The sequence below is a fragment of the Thunnus maccoyii genome, chromosome 9 (assembly GCF_910596095.1).
Source record: "Thunnus maccoyii chromosome 9, fThuMac1.1, whole genome shotgun sequence".
NCBI classification, from domain to species: domain Eukaryota; kingdom Metazoa; phylum Chordata; class Actinopteri; order Scombriformes; family Scombridae; genus Thunnus; species Thunnus maccoyii.
In genome coordinates, this window is record NC_056541.1 from 23258407 (window position 1) to 23274309 (window position 15903).

The following is a 15903-nucleotide window of genomic DNA, read 5'->3' on the forward strand; positions in this document are numbered from 1 at the left end:
GAAGTGGTTTGCCAAATTATACATTTATTCTGAAACTGCAGGTCCTTTCGGTGTTGATTCTCATAAATGATTCAGCAGCTGACTGCTAGGTGGGTTCATTCTTTACTCTCTGTTGCATTAACTCGGGACAAATGCATTTACATGACAGTAGAAACTATGAGTACAAACAACATGACAACACATTGTTTCCTCAACCTGGTTTCTTGTTTAAAGATCCAGACATTTAAGAAAGCATAAAAGACAAATTGTTTCACTGGAAGCGAGCCAAACAGGAAATCTAGTCTTTGTAAGCCTGAATAAAGGAATGAGGTGTTAATTGGCAGCTTATGTTCTCGTTTTGCCTCATTAGTGAGATAATGTTTTAATTGAAATCTCATAAATGCGGTATTTGCCGGTTAATTGAGTCATAAATAAGCAAGCTTAGAGACATTCTGCGAGTTTGAGGCCTGTACGCACATCACTGAATATGAAAAAGAGGGAAAGTGAGAGAAAAGGGAAAGGACCCTCCCTCAGGCGTGTGCGCGACAGTGCGCGGTTTCCTCCAGTTTCATTCAACACTCAAGTAGCATTTGTTATCAACACGTTGGGATCTGTCAGTAAGTGTGGAAGTAAGAGTGAAAGAGGGGAGGGGAAAACCAAGAGTGACCTCCAATGCACCGTAAAAGTGTAGAGAGAAAACTATACAGAAGTGAACATCCAGAAATATCAGATGAGCAACCAGTTTTCTTTGTGCTGTGTTTGTGTTTTTTTAAACTGGGGTTTGTAATTCATTGTTTTATTTGTGGCCTTTTTGTTTGTTGTAATGTTGTTTACTGTGAGTAAGTGACATAATTTTTTTTGTTTACCTTCACAGGAACTACAGATGTATCTGGAAAACAGGTTACATTATTGGGAACAACAGATCATCTGTATTTTTTTTTAGATGTATGTTAAATGCCCCGGCAATGCAATAATAACAAAAATGCACAAAAAGATCCAAATGTAGCGTACGTATTATGGGTGTCATTATCATGCGACATGGAAAATTTCATCAGATAATCAGAGGTTTCCGACAGCTTTGTAATTGGAACAATCCCTGCTGTCACAATCTTAGTAATTTATCAGAACATTTATTATAAAGAAGGAGTCTAATGCAAAGACTCAGCTTGGTAAAAAATTTGTTACAACACTTTCGCTGCTGTGATTATCACATTAAATATGATTACCAGTTCCAAACAGTTAACAGATGTTTTTCACAGTATCATATCAAACTAAACAGAATTTTCTGTGCAATATAGAGAAGTATTACACTCTAAACGACAGATAAACTGATACACTGGGGTGCAGTGATGTTTGCTGCTGCACAGGAGCAACATCTTTATCATATTTAAAACTCCACACACCCCCAAACAGGTCAGATGCATATAGAAGACACACCGTGAACAGTTTTCTTTTCATGTAATGAATCTATCTCTTACTGTATCTACTGTAGATATAAAAATGGGTGGTGCCACCTATGGGTGACAGCATGTACATTGCTCCTTGCTTATACAGTATACTCTAGCTGTTAAAATTTACATTAAAAATAGGAAATTGATATGAATATCATTATGTTGGACTTGCACACATATTCCATCCTCACAGCCCAACGAGATGATACAAAGAACTGCAACACAGTATCTTTTTATGTAGCACAAATTTATTTTTAGCATTAGAGATATATTTATTTTTTTAGCATCCCGTCCCCCATGTATTTTGCATAAGATAGAGCGTTATCTATGCTTTATGATTATGGGGAGCACTGGAATAGGAAAAGGAAGAGAGAGACAAAAGGAGAGAAAGAGGAGATGGGAACAAAAAAGAGAAGGAGGCAAAGAGAGAGGATGAAAGAGAGAAGGACAGGAAGACAGACAGGACATGACAGAGAAAAGATGGTGTAAAGGTAGAGACAAGAGGGAGGGCAGAAAATGAGTGACTTCATGATGAGAACCAAAGACAGGATTATTATTGTATTCACAGTATGTGGCATTTTCTTTACACAATCACTGTAAAGCACTGCAGAGGTATTAACAATATCTGATTTCCTAAGAGGGTGAGGAGATGTGAAATAAGAATTTCCTTAAAAGATAACCCGAAAGACAAGAGGCAGTAAAGCAGTATGGTCATCAGAAGTAAGATAAAACAAAGCACACAATCAAAATGTGAAAGATAAGAGAGACTGTCATAATTGAAACGGATAGAATTTAAGTGAATATGAAGAGTATTAAAGTGGCCAAGAGAGGATAGAAGATGACAGATTTTTCATTTCTAATTCTCTGTCCAATATTCTTTTCCTGTTTCACACTTTATCCCGATGAGTCCGTGCAAAATCCCAGGCTTAAACTTGTACAAATCTCTGCTGTCAATGTTGCAATATACAGTATAATTATTTAAGAAACTAGATGCAGGCTCTGGCAGAGAGGAGATTTCAAGTAACAGAATAACTTGATTAAACATACACAGTTAACCATATCCTGCAAAGAACACTTTAGAAAAGGTCCGGATAAAAGAGCGATAACTAAAAAGCTCTATGACTCTGTTTCTGATGACTTTCTGTATAGATAAACAAGATAAGAGCAGAGCGAAACTAGCCTACTGGTGTGATTTCTCTCCCATTTTTTACACATTACAGCTCAGGAAACCTCTCTTTCCCCCCCCCCTTGTCTAATAGGGACATTACTCTTCTGTAAAGTGGCACTTGACCAATTGCTTGCCATTTTAAAGGTCAATAGCAAGATGTCAAACTGAGTCAATCCCACACCTATACTATGAGCCTCAGGGTCTTGCCACTGTGAAAATGATACCTGCAAATGATCAATATCTGAGCATTCAGGCTTGTCTCATGCGCACAGGCGCAAACACTAACTAACTCCATTAGCTATCTGGTCAGATTAAGGGTAAAGGACGTGGTTTAAGCTATGCTAGCAGCATGGCTAAAGGGATGTCCATGTCAATCTGTTGGTCCACGTCTCAAAAACTATTAAATGTATTGTGATTAAATGTTGCACAGACATACATGATCCCCAGAGGATGAATCTCATTGACTTTCTCTAGCGCCACGATGATATTCACATTGATTTTTTGTGAAATGTCACAACAACTATTGGATGGATTGTAACATTCACAAAACTAATGACATTCCCATCAGTCTCAGCTGTACTTTGTGTTTACTGATAATGACATTAGCAAATTTTAGCATGCTAAAATATGTGCATCTGCATTTTAGCATCATGAGTAACATGTTTGCGTGCTGATGTTAGCTGTTAGCTCGAAGCGCTACATAGCCTAAGTACAGTCTCACAGAGATCCTAGCATTGCCGTGTACTCTTACCTTACACGGATGTCCGGACAGAGCCTACGCACACAACCTCTGATGACGAAATTTACGTCATGCGGACCCTAGCGGACCCTCGCAGACTTGCGGATGCGGAAACTATATTTTCAGCTTGAGTCTTGTTGATTAACTGCATTGAATCATATAGAAACACTGGCTGCAGTACAAGCAAGTATCATGTGTGTTTGTATAAGACATGCTATTGGTTTAGCATTTATTGGTGTTAGCTTTAAGGAGATGAAATGTGTGATGAAGGTCACTTGGCCAAAACAGCCATTTAATACATTTACCATAAGTGCTGACAGTGTGCAGGAGTTGATTTTCTTTAAACTATTATTATTACCTGTCTGTCTCCAGGTACAAAGACCATTATTAGTTATTCATATCCTCAATGGCAATTTAATATGACACGTGAAGATTTCAGTGTTTATGAAATGTGCTTTCTGTAACAATTCCTCTCATTCTGAGCAGATCATATGCTCACATACCAGAACTACATATGTGTTGCAACGTGAACTGTGCCTGTAGCACTGCATTGAAAATGCACATACTCATAATAGAAAAGCACGTGCATATCACAACCACACACCTACGCACAAACACAAATACACACACACACACACAATCTGTTGGACAATATTTTCCTGCCAAAGAAAGACAGAAAACATCCTTGACAGCCTATAAATTGTAGTCACACTCACGTGCACACACATATGCAGTTGGCAGCAGTGAGCAGGTTAGAGGGACATGGGAGGAAAGTGCTTGTCATGCAGAAACGTCCAACAATCATGACAGACCTGTTAGTTTATTTTCACACTGACAGCCTGATGTCAGGATGGATTTGCATACAGTAAACATAGTTTCAGGGACCACAGTCCTCTCTATCTTCATCCATGGCACTTACACAGCAAATGCTACAGATTCAGCTGCCACCGAAACTGTATGTCTTTAACTTCAAAGTGACAGATCAACCATTCAAAAACACTGACATACATTACTGTACGACTCATTTTTTATAAATTTGAGCAAGCGTCTTTTGAGCTAAAATACAGAGACAACACTGTGGTAATGATGTCGTTAATTCTGGAGCTGCTTCGTAAACATTACCTAGGACATACAGAGGGGATAGAGGATGGGAACATTTTTTGATTCACAGCTGGGAGCTTTAAATTCAAATAAAAAATAATTTGGTGTAATTATGAATCCACCAAAGGAGTCGCTTATTCAGTGTGAATGTATCAAATCCAAAAAGTCTCCCTTGATAACATCATCTATTCAAGTGTTAATACTCAGGGATCCAGCTAAGCCAGAAAATAATTTCTAATTAATCTAATTTGTGTCAGTTCACTTTTTGGGCGTGCTTGGAGTGGTTTTAACGTCTTTACTGATAAAATTATGAATAAAATTAGCTATGATTTTGATGATATAGGAGCTCTTTCCTCCCCAAAAGGAATACATTGCTTTCTTCTACAGCACCTTGGTGCTTTGAACAGTCAAGTCTAAACAAACATATTCATAAGTGACAAAATGTCATCCTCGTGTAAAGTTCCAAAATAAAACGTGTTAGCAACACCGCTATGTACGTCCTCAGACAGACACACGCACATAGACCCTATGCACATTCACTCAAGGATTACAATGATATTCATTTAACCAGGCTATACAAATGCAAATGCATGACATGTGAGCCAAGGCACTCTGGTTGTGTGGTTCAACATCACAGCGACACTGTTCTATGAAACACTTTGATAAAGCCAGATCAAAGGAGAGTGAAGAAGAGGCATTCAAGACCTCCAACAATAGCCCTCCTTACAGCGTGCCTGTAACTGGCTTATAAAAGCAAATCAATAAATAAAGATGAGGTTTTAGGCTACAAATGTCTGTAAACAAGCCATATAAAAGTACTTTGGATTTACAGAGGCTATAAAACATGAATGTAGTATACAGATGCACCCACACACATGCTAAGGAACACAGATATACACTGATTCATACACACACACACACATAGTTGTGTTTCCATCACTTCAGAGGACATTACATGGACTGAAGACTTATCCTAACCTTAACCATAACCAATACATGTCTAACCCTAACCTTAACATAACACTAAACTAACCTTAACTTTAAACCAAGTCTTCACCCCAAAACTAATGATTTATGTTAAGGGGACTTGCTTTTTGTCCCCATAAGGGAGGTGAGTCCCCATAACGTGAGGAATACCTGGTCCACACACACACACATACACGCATTATGCACACACACACACAAACATATGGTGAGGTGAAAAGGTGTGGTTAGCCTACTACACTAACCTCACTCAACAATCAAAATACACAAGTCCAACAAGGGAACTTTACACTGAGGTGCACTGTTGAATTTATTTTAAAAAGCTGTCAACCGGGATTTGATGTTGCACATCCACATTGTTCCTAAATCTCCTCAGTCCTGTCCGTAAGCTCCAATTTAAGATCTCTGCTCACCCATCTGTACAAATCCTCTCTTCTCTTTCGTTCCTCATCTACCTTTTTCCTTCCTCCCTCTCTCTTTTCATTCGTTTGGTCTCTTTATCAGTCCACATTTCATGCTTTCACCTTCACCCTTTACGCATCCCTCTTCTTATATCCAACACTGGACTCCAGTAATCCACTTTCACCCCCTGATTTCTTTCCATCTCTTGTTGTCCATGTCTTATCTTTATTTTTTTCTTGCTTTCAATCATTCATAAATGATCTTTTTCTCTTTCACCACTTCTTCCATTTCCTAACTTCATGGATTTTCTGTCCCCATTTTTGTCCTCCCCCTCTTTGCGCATTCCCATACTTCCAAACCCTGACTGTGTTCTGCCACACTTCTCTCCATTTCTCACAGCATCCTTCACTCTATCCCTTCTTAATTCCTGCTGTACATCCATTCTGCACTAAGTACACTTGAAGGAAGCCAAAGATGTGGCAGAGCACCTTTTCCAGCATTCATTTTGCATTGCCTCTTGCCTCACATCTTTTTCTACTTATCTTCCTTTGGAAGTAGCAGGATACCAGAAGGGCTGCCTGACATATTTTACTAAACATTCCCCAGGGCATTTATTTTTTAGTTCATTCCCACTCTCCTTTGCTCTGTGTTCTTTTACCTTTAGCAGGCGTACAGATGGCAGGAAAGCTGCATGGCACAGTTTTCTGATGGTCCAGTTGATTGGCCGTGGTGCGTCCAGCTGGTTCATGGTGCCCACTCTTCACGGTGCGGCCACTGGTGCCTGGCAGCTTTTCCCGGCACCAGGATCAGTGTTGCCCCACTAGGGGGGCAAAAATGGGAGAGGGTCTCCAACTCCAACTGCCAAATACCACACAAGTCCCAGGGCATGACCCACGACGGACAACCATCAACCACCACCTTGAAGCCTTTACTTCCCCAAGCAGATGAAGCTCTCACCTGGGCAGCTCTCAGCGCCCTCTCCCCTCCCTCCCTGCCCTCTCCTCCTCTCCGGCCTACACAGATCCACAGAGTCCACAGAGGCAAGCCAAAGCTGGAAGACCAAGAGCATCAGATTCCTCTTCCACCAGTAGCCTGAGTGTTCTCAGCTCTGGCGCGAAAAAACCAAGAGTGTACAGTATTTTCCCAAACAGAGGAGCAGAGCGCAGGAATGCACAACAGAGAGAAGAGTGCGTAGTGTGAGAGGGATGCAGGTAGAGATGGAGAAAGAAGAGAGAAAGAGAGGGAGGAAAGGTGGAGATGTGAGAAGACGAGAGACGAGCAGTGCAGTGCAGTATAGCGCAGAGGGGAGAGGAGAGGAAAGGAGAGCAGCGCAGAGCGCATAAACGGAGCAGCCTGACAGGCAGTGGCTTAGATTTGAGGCTACATGTACACCACTGTCTCCAAGATGAGAGAGAGAGAGAGAGAGAGAAAGAGAGAGAGGGGGAGTGAGAGAGACAGAGAGAGAGGGGGAGACAAAATAAGATCCACATACAATTGATGAACAAGCTGAAATAGAAACTGTGGGAAAAGGATGCAACAGAAAAAGATTGTCTCTGCGCATGAGAAGAAAAAAGGAGCAATAGAAAAAGAGACACGAGAGAGAGAGAGAGAGAGAGAGAGAGAGAGAGAGAGAGAGAGAGAGAGAGAGAGAGAAGGCAAGATGGTGAGAATGGGAAGAGACAGAAGAGAGCTGGTGAGGCACTGTATGGTGGTAAAAAAAGAAATGGGTGAACCAGAGTCACAGCTCTGTTTTATAGCGTTAATTCCAATGGACCTCAAAGATGGAAGCACATGAAACAATTTGGTGTGGTGGCAGCAGAGAGGAGTACGACCCACTTACTGATTTGCACGTTAGACATCACATTTACGCATAAAAAGCTATAAAGGGGTTAAATAAGAACATTTAAACAGCTGTTGATGTGACTGCTTTATTACCAACTCATTTTAAATGCCCCATTTGATGCAATTCAGTTTACTGTATTGGCATGAATGTTCAGCTGTAATTAAAGTTTAATAGAAAAGACAATAAATTTTCTCCTTTTTCTATGATTTACTTCAAGCTTTAAGACCCAAATAGTATTTTTTGTACTGAAACTTTACAAGTGTACTCACATACGGTGGAAGAGTTTGATAAAAATACACATTTCTCTTTATTTCTTGATCCAACTGCAAATACAGGCTTGTTTTACCCATTTTTACAAAGAATACACAAAGCAAATCTGTAACGGCACCAGGTAGCATTAATGAATTAAGTGTTGCAGCATTAGTCCTATACCTTACAATATGATATTGATATATATGATATTTTACATTATCTACAACTAACAAATTAACTACATCTAATTAGGTTCTTCACACCAAAAGCCCATTTTTACTGCTGTAAAGAGTTGTATGCTGCTCCTCATTCCTGCAGCCTACTTACTGAACGTCAATGTATCGACACACAAGGTATGAAGCATTTTTGTCATCGATTTCTACAAAGGTCTGAGATTAATTTAATATTTTCGTTGTCTTAGGGCCACATGAAAATTTCATTTTGTAGATGCTGCTGGTTCAAGCCCTACAGTGAATTTGGTGTGCCTTTATTTGCAATTATAGTCAATCAGACTTTTTGTCTCCAGCGACTTACTGAAAACACAAACTCTCATCAAAACAAAAGATATGAAAAACACAAATCAACAACTCTCTCTGTGATAGATTCAGCATGTTTGGACTGGTCAAGAAGGGAATCAGTGTGATCTGATCCTCTGGTGTAGAGATAAGAAGCACTGAGGGTTCAGAGGTCTTGATGACAACTCATGACACCTTCTGTTAGATGTACTGTTCAATGTCAGTGGAAAAACAAGGTTCAGATTAACGTCACAATGAATGCAGCTACACCGAGTATCACAATATCTGAAGTATAAAGCGTAAGTACCGGTGCAACACATGCTCCAGCTCGGTTGAGGCGATATATCTGTGCAAATAAAAGGTGAGCTTATAATATGGACATGAACTATAAAGGAAGCAGTTTGTCTTACATTTGCGATTTCATAAAAGGGAACCTTCAGGGAATATTAAGCTCAGCTGTAGTTAAAGAACCTGATTCAGTGAAGCAAGACAGGCTTTCAGAGTTCTCCTAAAAGCAAAATAAAGAGCAAAGAATAATATGTAATGAACTGTAATGAAAGAGTTGCTGCAGTGCAACACAATATGACAAAATATGAATGATTCTGCCAGGGTGCAAAATTAACTTTTTTGTCCACCGGCCAAATGAGTAGTGAATATTCAAATTTTGCCAGTCACTCAATAGATTACCACTGTTTTTTCTGTTGGTGAGTGAAGCAAATCTAACCTGCCACTTGCATATTTTACCAGCAGTTGGCTGGTCGCTGGTGCTAATTTTGTGCCCTGTATACTACCATATTACTCTCAAACTGTACTTTGCTGGTATGGTATTCTAATACATCAGTGATAGTTTAGAGCAACATACTGTATTAGTAAATGTCCTAATTACTGTCTGAGTGAGTCACCACCTCACAGTTAGTGGGGGTTTTGCCCTGACGGTCAGGGACTGACATTAAGAATATCCACCTCACTGACCACCGGCTCCCCCGGGGACCTCCGAGAACTCTGGGAGATCTGTCTGTCAACTGTACAGCCAGTCATTGTAGAGATGACGTGTCTGTATGTGTGTGTGTGTGTGTGTGAGTGTGTGTGAGGAAGGAGTGGGTGGAGTGTGCCTTTTCCTCTTAACCCTCTCACTTCACACTTCTCCATTGCACCCTATGAAATGGTTCAGCAAACACATCACAATCACCCTGCACTGTCTCCTTCCTAACTCTAGATGGCAACCTTCTAATGCACAATAACCATCTCAGCCTGGGCTCCAGCATTCAAACCTGACTCATATTTTACACTCCAGTCATACAACAAAATCATTATCAAACTGCAGGTTACTTTATTACTTTAGAACTAGAGTGACTGCCATCTAATTACTAGATGCATTAGGTTAAGGAGGAGGTGAAGTCTATATTATGTGCCTGCCTAAAAAGTAACACTTCAACCACCAGGGGGCATCAGTTCAACACACCTGATGCAGACTGAGAGAGTCTGTCCTCTCGCTCTTCTTGGCTACACCAATTATCACAACTTTAAAAGGTATTAAAGCACTGGCAGAGAACAAGACTAGACAAGATGACATTTAATTGATCAATTTCTTCCATTGGGAGCTTAACTTGGCAGATGAGGGAGGCAATTTACTGTGAATTACTTAAGTGCTTCATCACTGTGAGCTTTATACCTGAAGGCTATAAATATCCAAAAATGTTTTGTTGTGGGGAGAGGACTGTTACATGGAAATGTAACGGAATCAACCGCTACACACATAGTCCTGTACTCGTACCATGATGTATGAGCATGGGTGTATATATGGGTTTCGTGTAAAAGTGTGTAAATGTGTGTGTGCTTCGGTGAGTAATTTACTCACAACGCAACAAGTAGTCGTGAGGAAACTGCACATTCCATCATCTGCTGTATGTACGTTGTGTGTGTATGAGCATATTTATGTGTAATAACACTTGAGTGGGTGTTCTGTAGCCCATTTCTTCACGGAGACATCTCTGTTACAGGTGGACCTTGTGACATCGCCTATCTGCACTGTGACAGGAGTGAGAAAGAAGCCCATTTCCACCTGTCACTCAAGCGAGGCCAGAATCTCCTGAGAAGCCGCTCGCTCATTGAAAACGTGAATCCTCTCCACTGGTGTTTGTGTGGGGAAAAAAAGAGTGAATGAAAGAGATACACTGAATATTATTGTCTTATACATACATACAACATTTAAAGTCCTTGCAATATTGTCAATAAAGAGAAAAGAGAAGGAAAATAAGTGTGCACTGTGTCTACAAGTGCCTGCACATGGACTATGCTGTGACAAACCATTCAACAATATAGAAAGATAAACATATACAGTAACGCCACTCATTCTGTGAGAAGAGTACGCTAGCGCAGGTGCCTTTAAACTTGGCATCTACGTGAGGATCCATCGAGACAACTTTGCCTGTAAAGTCTTTGCTGAATTATTTATGTGCCAAGATGCTCGTTACTGTTCCTCAGCATGTTTTGTTTGAACTGAAGGTTTTGTATGCACAGAAAAGCAACCCCTTAGATTCCCCTTAGAGAGCTCTTAGAGAGCAATCCCCGTAACTCAGAACAGTTAATATACACTAACTGTGATGACATTTGCTGCAGGGAAACCATCTTAGGCAAACTGACAAGAACAGGATGTCCCTTGTTGTCGTACTGTAATACTTTCTCTATGATTAGTTCAGTTTCCTCTGGTCAGTCATGGTGGAAAAAGGTAAGGACTTATGGGTACTGTGCGCTGCGGATGACTGCATCCACCAAACGACCGGTGTTACACACGGACAAGGTCGCTGTCAGTTTTTCACTAAAACAAGAGAGTGAAGGTATGTGATAACAAAGTTGTCTGTTGTGGATGGATGGTGCCAAAAACCTCTATCTAATTTGGTTTCCTCTCCGTCTTCTCTGCGTGATGTTCGTCCCCTGGAGGATTCTCGGTAAGTGACAGTTCAATACCTCCCTCCATATGCACTCAAACACACATATGCACACACACTCACACATTACTACCCCCTACTTCTGCCCTGAGGAAGCAGGAAGACCTCCGCTGAGTCGGGTACACTCCTCCATCTGGAGAGAGGCAATGATTATTAGCCTGCGGGATGGAACCACAAGCGCACACATATACACACACTATAGCTCTCAAATTGTGTTGTTTTCTCCGCATTTTTTTTTTTTTTTTTTTGCCACTCACTCTCAGCTACTCACCATCATTCATTATCATCCAGTATACGAGTTGTGAGAGCTGCATTACTATGCCTGTGAAGCATTAAACATCAGTAACAAGCTTTTGCCCTTATAAACTAAAATGTTTTACTTGTGTCCCACAAGATGTAACACAGAGTATCTTCCTGAAACCAGGTCCACATTTTTCATCTCTGACATTCAGGCCTCTGACAGTACCGCTAAATGTTATTGGCAGGTGCAAGCAGCTGTTGACAAACAGCAGCGTGATGAAGTTAAGCAAGCGGTGAGAGACACCGGCACTAATTAAAAATAATGACCTGAAGAGGTTGTCCATCTACCAGCCACTTCAACTACCTATCTCCTTTATAAGAGCTGAACATGCTGTTGTTTTGGATCAGTAAAGTTTTAGTTTGCTATTGAGATCCATTAATCTTGAGAAAACACATTTACCTGAGAAATCAAATTCATGTAAATTCACAGCCTCATCTGAGGGAATCAAAGGTTTAATATCTTTTTAAAAAATAAGGAAATACTTGTGATGATTACATGCAAAACTTGTTATAGATTTATAGTAAAGCAGGAGTGCACCTATCTTATGTGGCATTAACATAAAGCCTTAACAGGAGATTCTGTTATCACCTGAGTAGGAAAATAATCACTATGGTGTTATCGGCGTCAATTCATTACCCTAAAACTAGCGGCCCTTATTTCCCTCTTTCTATTACACCTGCTCTGTGTTAGATCTCTGTCTACCTCTTGATATTAATGTCTGTCTATCATTCCTGCTGGGCCAAGACTTTAAGGTTTGGTGAGAGACACACATATGACATTCGGGAAAAGATACAGTTGATTAGATGCAAGAGGATGGAAGGAGGTAAAAGGACAGGCAGAGAGTTAGATAGGAGCCTGTGCAGGCAGGTGGATGAGTAAGATTGAGGGCAGGTAGATACGGACATGTGAAGGTATATCTGTGAAACACATTCAGAATAAGTAAGCAACAAGAATGGTAAGCTGAAGAAAATAATGAATACAGAAGATTAACGGTTTGTTAGACAATGGATGAGAGATAAGATAAATGAGACTGAAACAAAAAATGAGCGGAAGTAGAGGAGAAAAGAGAAATAAAATATAATGATGAAAGTTTGGAGTGGTGAAAAGAGGGAGAACTTGGTCATTCTTCCCTCCAGAAAAATTCAGCCTTAAGTTGAGCACATATTATTTCATGCTGTGAGGTAGTCTGACAAAGAAACAGCAAGAGTCAATCCTCTTTTCTCTGCAGTAGGAATTATTTATGTGGCATTTGACTTTTTCCATATCAGAAAGTAGTTAAATCACAAATATATCTCAAGACGACATTTGTGCAGTAGAATAAAGAGACACTAACTTATATTTACCAAAACCAAATAAAATGCATCTGTTCATTTACATACAGTATCACCAACAGGAAAAAAAACAACGTGGCATGTTTATAGTTTACCATGCTGACTGATTTCAGGTTACACTGGATTAGGCTAGTGTTCAGTCTCAACTATCAGGTGACAGACAATCAGACAAGTTAACAAATTAATTCAGCTTTCATTAAATGCTTAGTATGAACAATAGAATGTTAACTCTCTATTTAAAATCATGTCATATACCAAATGGAAGCAAACTTATATCTAACTCTTTTAGCAACACAACAAGTTTGACTGTTTGAGAATCAAAACAGGGTTCACAAGAGATAAGGCACTTATACTAAAGTGTGTGTACACTCTGTGTAGCTACATGCACTTTGTATCCCTGCATTTATTTGTATGTAACAACAGGAGTGTGTTTGTGTGGTTGTGCACTCGTGCATGTTCATCTGTTGTTGAAAAGCATCTTTAAACTGCCCCAGAACTGAGAAAGGCACAAACAGCACACAGCGTGATGCAATTATGGGAACTCCGTCCATGTAAATGGCAATGAATAATGTACAAGGACTACTGGCAGTCCTTAGAGAAGGAATCATTTTGTGGTAAAGTACCACTTAGCCTGTGAACTGTATGCATAGATTCAAATAAAACATCTACAAACAATTTACTTTGTCCATAGTTCAGTTGTTGGGTTAAAAGCAACAAGGGTGAACTGGCACACTATTGTTTTAATGTGTGGTCTTTCATTAGCTGTTTTTTTTTCTAGAAAAAAATGAAAGAAAAATGAAATAATGTATTATGAATAAGCAATAACAACTTACCCCGCTAACCAGTCTGTAATTTAAAGATTTAATGGCAACCATCAATGTAATATGGAATATGAATGTAAAATGTAATTGTAACACTTGAGCAGAAATCTAATGAAATGAAGAAGTACTGGTTTTATAATATAGTACAAGAAAGTATATGAAAAAGCTACTAATTTGCAGCATCAGTACTAAATTGGTTACTTAACAGCAGTATTTTTTGGTATGTGGTACTTGAAGCACGCCAGCAACACCTAAATTAACACTGGGCCTCTGATGTATTAGTTAAACCCTCTGTGCTGACTCACGGTTTACCTAAAGCATCAACACAGCAAGAGCTGCAAACAGAATGTAAAATGAATCCTGGAGACAGTGGCAATTAGTCCAGCTAAGTGTTTGTGTGTGTTTGTATGAGCATTACTGTCAAGTTTTAACCTGAAACCTACTTTGCCATTTATTTCTGTTATACTGCTCAGTTCTGACTGACTATACAGTAGCTTGCTTTCAATGGCACTCTAATACAGTCCCAGTGGATGAACAAACCGGTGCAGTGTTTTAAGTTCTTTTGGAAGTTCACACTAAACAACAGAGAGCTGCAAACCTATGCAAGCAGGATTAAAATAGTCTATATTACTGTAAATCCCCTGTAAGAGTCTAAAATCCTTAAATGATTAAAAATAAATAAAATGTGAGGTCCGGCTCTAAAATGTCTGGTGTTAAGCTACAAGTTCCTCAGGAATTGCACTTGGGGAAGAGTTCTTAGGCTTTCGATCTTCTGTCCAATGAAGCAGAGAAGTGTGATAAAGAACCATGACAAGAGAACATCCATGCAGTCCCGCTGAGACACACCAGCCTGATACTGACAGAGGGGGCAGATTTAGAGGAAGATTTATAAAGAAAAGAGACTCAAAGCAAAAATGAAGAAGATGGGGGGGAATGGACTTTGGGAGAAACGAAAGAGAGAAGATGGAAGCAGAGGGCAGAGAGAGAAATTAAGGGACACAACCATTTAAAATAACTAGTGCCAGGCTCATTAATTAGGCTCTGAGTTGCTCTTTTGCATAATGTTGACTGCATTTAAAACAGTTAAAGTGGCTAAAGCTCTCACATTAAGTTTTCCATCTAAATCTCTGAATGGAAATGAGGCTGGGAAAGAGATTGTTTGTGCTTTATTTAGATTTAACAACAACATTAAGTGTCCGCCAGGGCAATTCATGGTATATCTAAGACAATGGATATTCTGAAACAAAATCAAGTTTGATATCTGGAGCCTCATTAAGCCGGTTAGCAGCATAAATGTAAAGAGGAGAAAGCACTAGCACTAATGAGTCGTTACATAGTGTGAATCACACGTACTCTTTGGTTTAGGTGCAGGCTGTTTTAATGATGATGAAAACACAGTAATAGTGCAGCAGCATGAAACTGCACTTGTGTTGCTCTCAGGACACAATTTAATAATAAAACCATATCAAAACACAAATTTTAATCAGATAATCAGAATTTCTACTGGGTTAGATTAACAGGCATTTCTTGCAAATACAATTATCCTTACCTTTAAGCAGATCAGATCTTTTGACTCTTAATTTCAAGGGATGGGCTGCATGTAAGGTCAAAAAGCCTTGAATAATCAAATCTTCTGATAAGGCACTGGGATCTAACTAAATAGGTACATGGTCTATTTCTGCTGAGTGATTCTGCACAGATTCTAAGTACAGGAGCTCTCAGGTTGCAGCCTGAGCTGAGACCTTGAAATACTTTTTCTATAAACAAAACAACTAAACCCATTTTCTGTAGACAATCAAAATGAATATTTTCAGATTATACTGAACTCTCAGTTTATGTGATTGTGTAAGTGGCCACATTGTTGCCCATCTCATTGTATTTGCAGTGGTGGCAGTACAGTGTGCATGTAAACATTCCCAGATATGACTAACTGATTGCAAGTCTTTTAATATAGGAGACACACTATAGTGATGCAAAACATTTTGCTGTGCTGCACGTTACTGTAGTTGCAGCCAGTGCAGAAATATTGTCTTCTAATATACTTTTATGTGCATCAATACACACAAGC

At 39.6% G+C, this 15903-nt stretch overlaps 1 protein-coding gene across 10 annotated transcripts in view; it reads right to left on the reverse strand.

Annotated features, from left to right (window-relative positions):
* trpm3 (transient receptor potential cation channel, subfamily M, member 3) overlaps positions 1 to 15903 on the reverse strand; it is a 151711-nt gene that overhangs the window by 102477 nt on the left and 33331 nt on the right. Inside the window, exon 1 of one of the 10 annotated variants that reach the window (XM_042422296.1) lies at positions 6483 to 6693. The exons of the other annotated variants lie outside the window; for them this stretch is intronic. Coding sequence (XP_042278230.1) covers positions 6483 to 6572 — 90 coding nt within the window. The 5' untranslated portion in view covers positions 6573 to 6693. Of the gene's footprint in view, positions 1 to 6482; positions 6694 to 15903 lie in introns of those variants that run through there. 10 annotated transcript variants of the gene reach the window in all.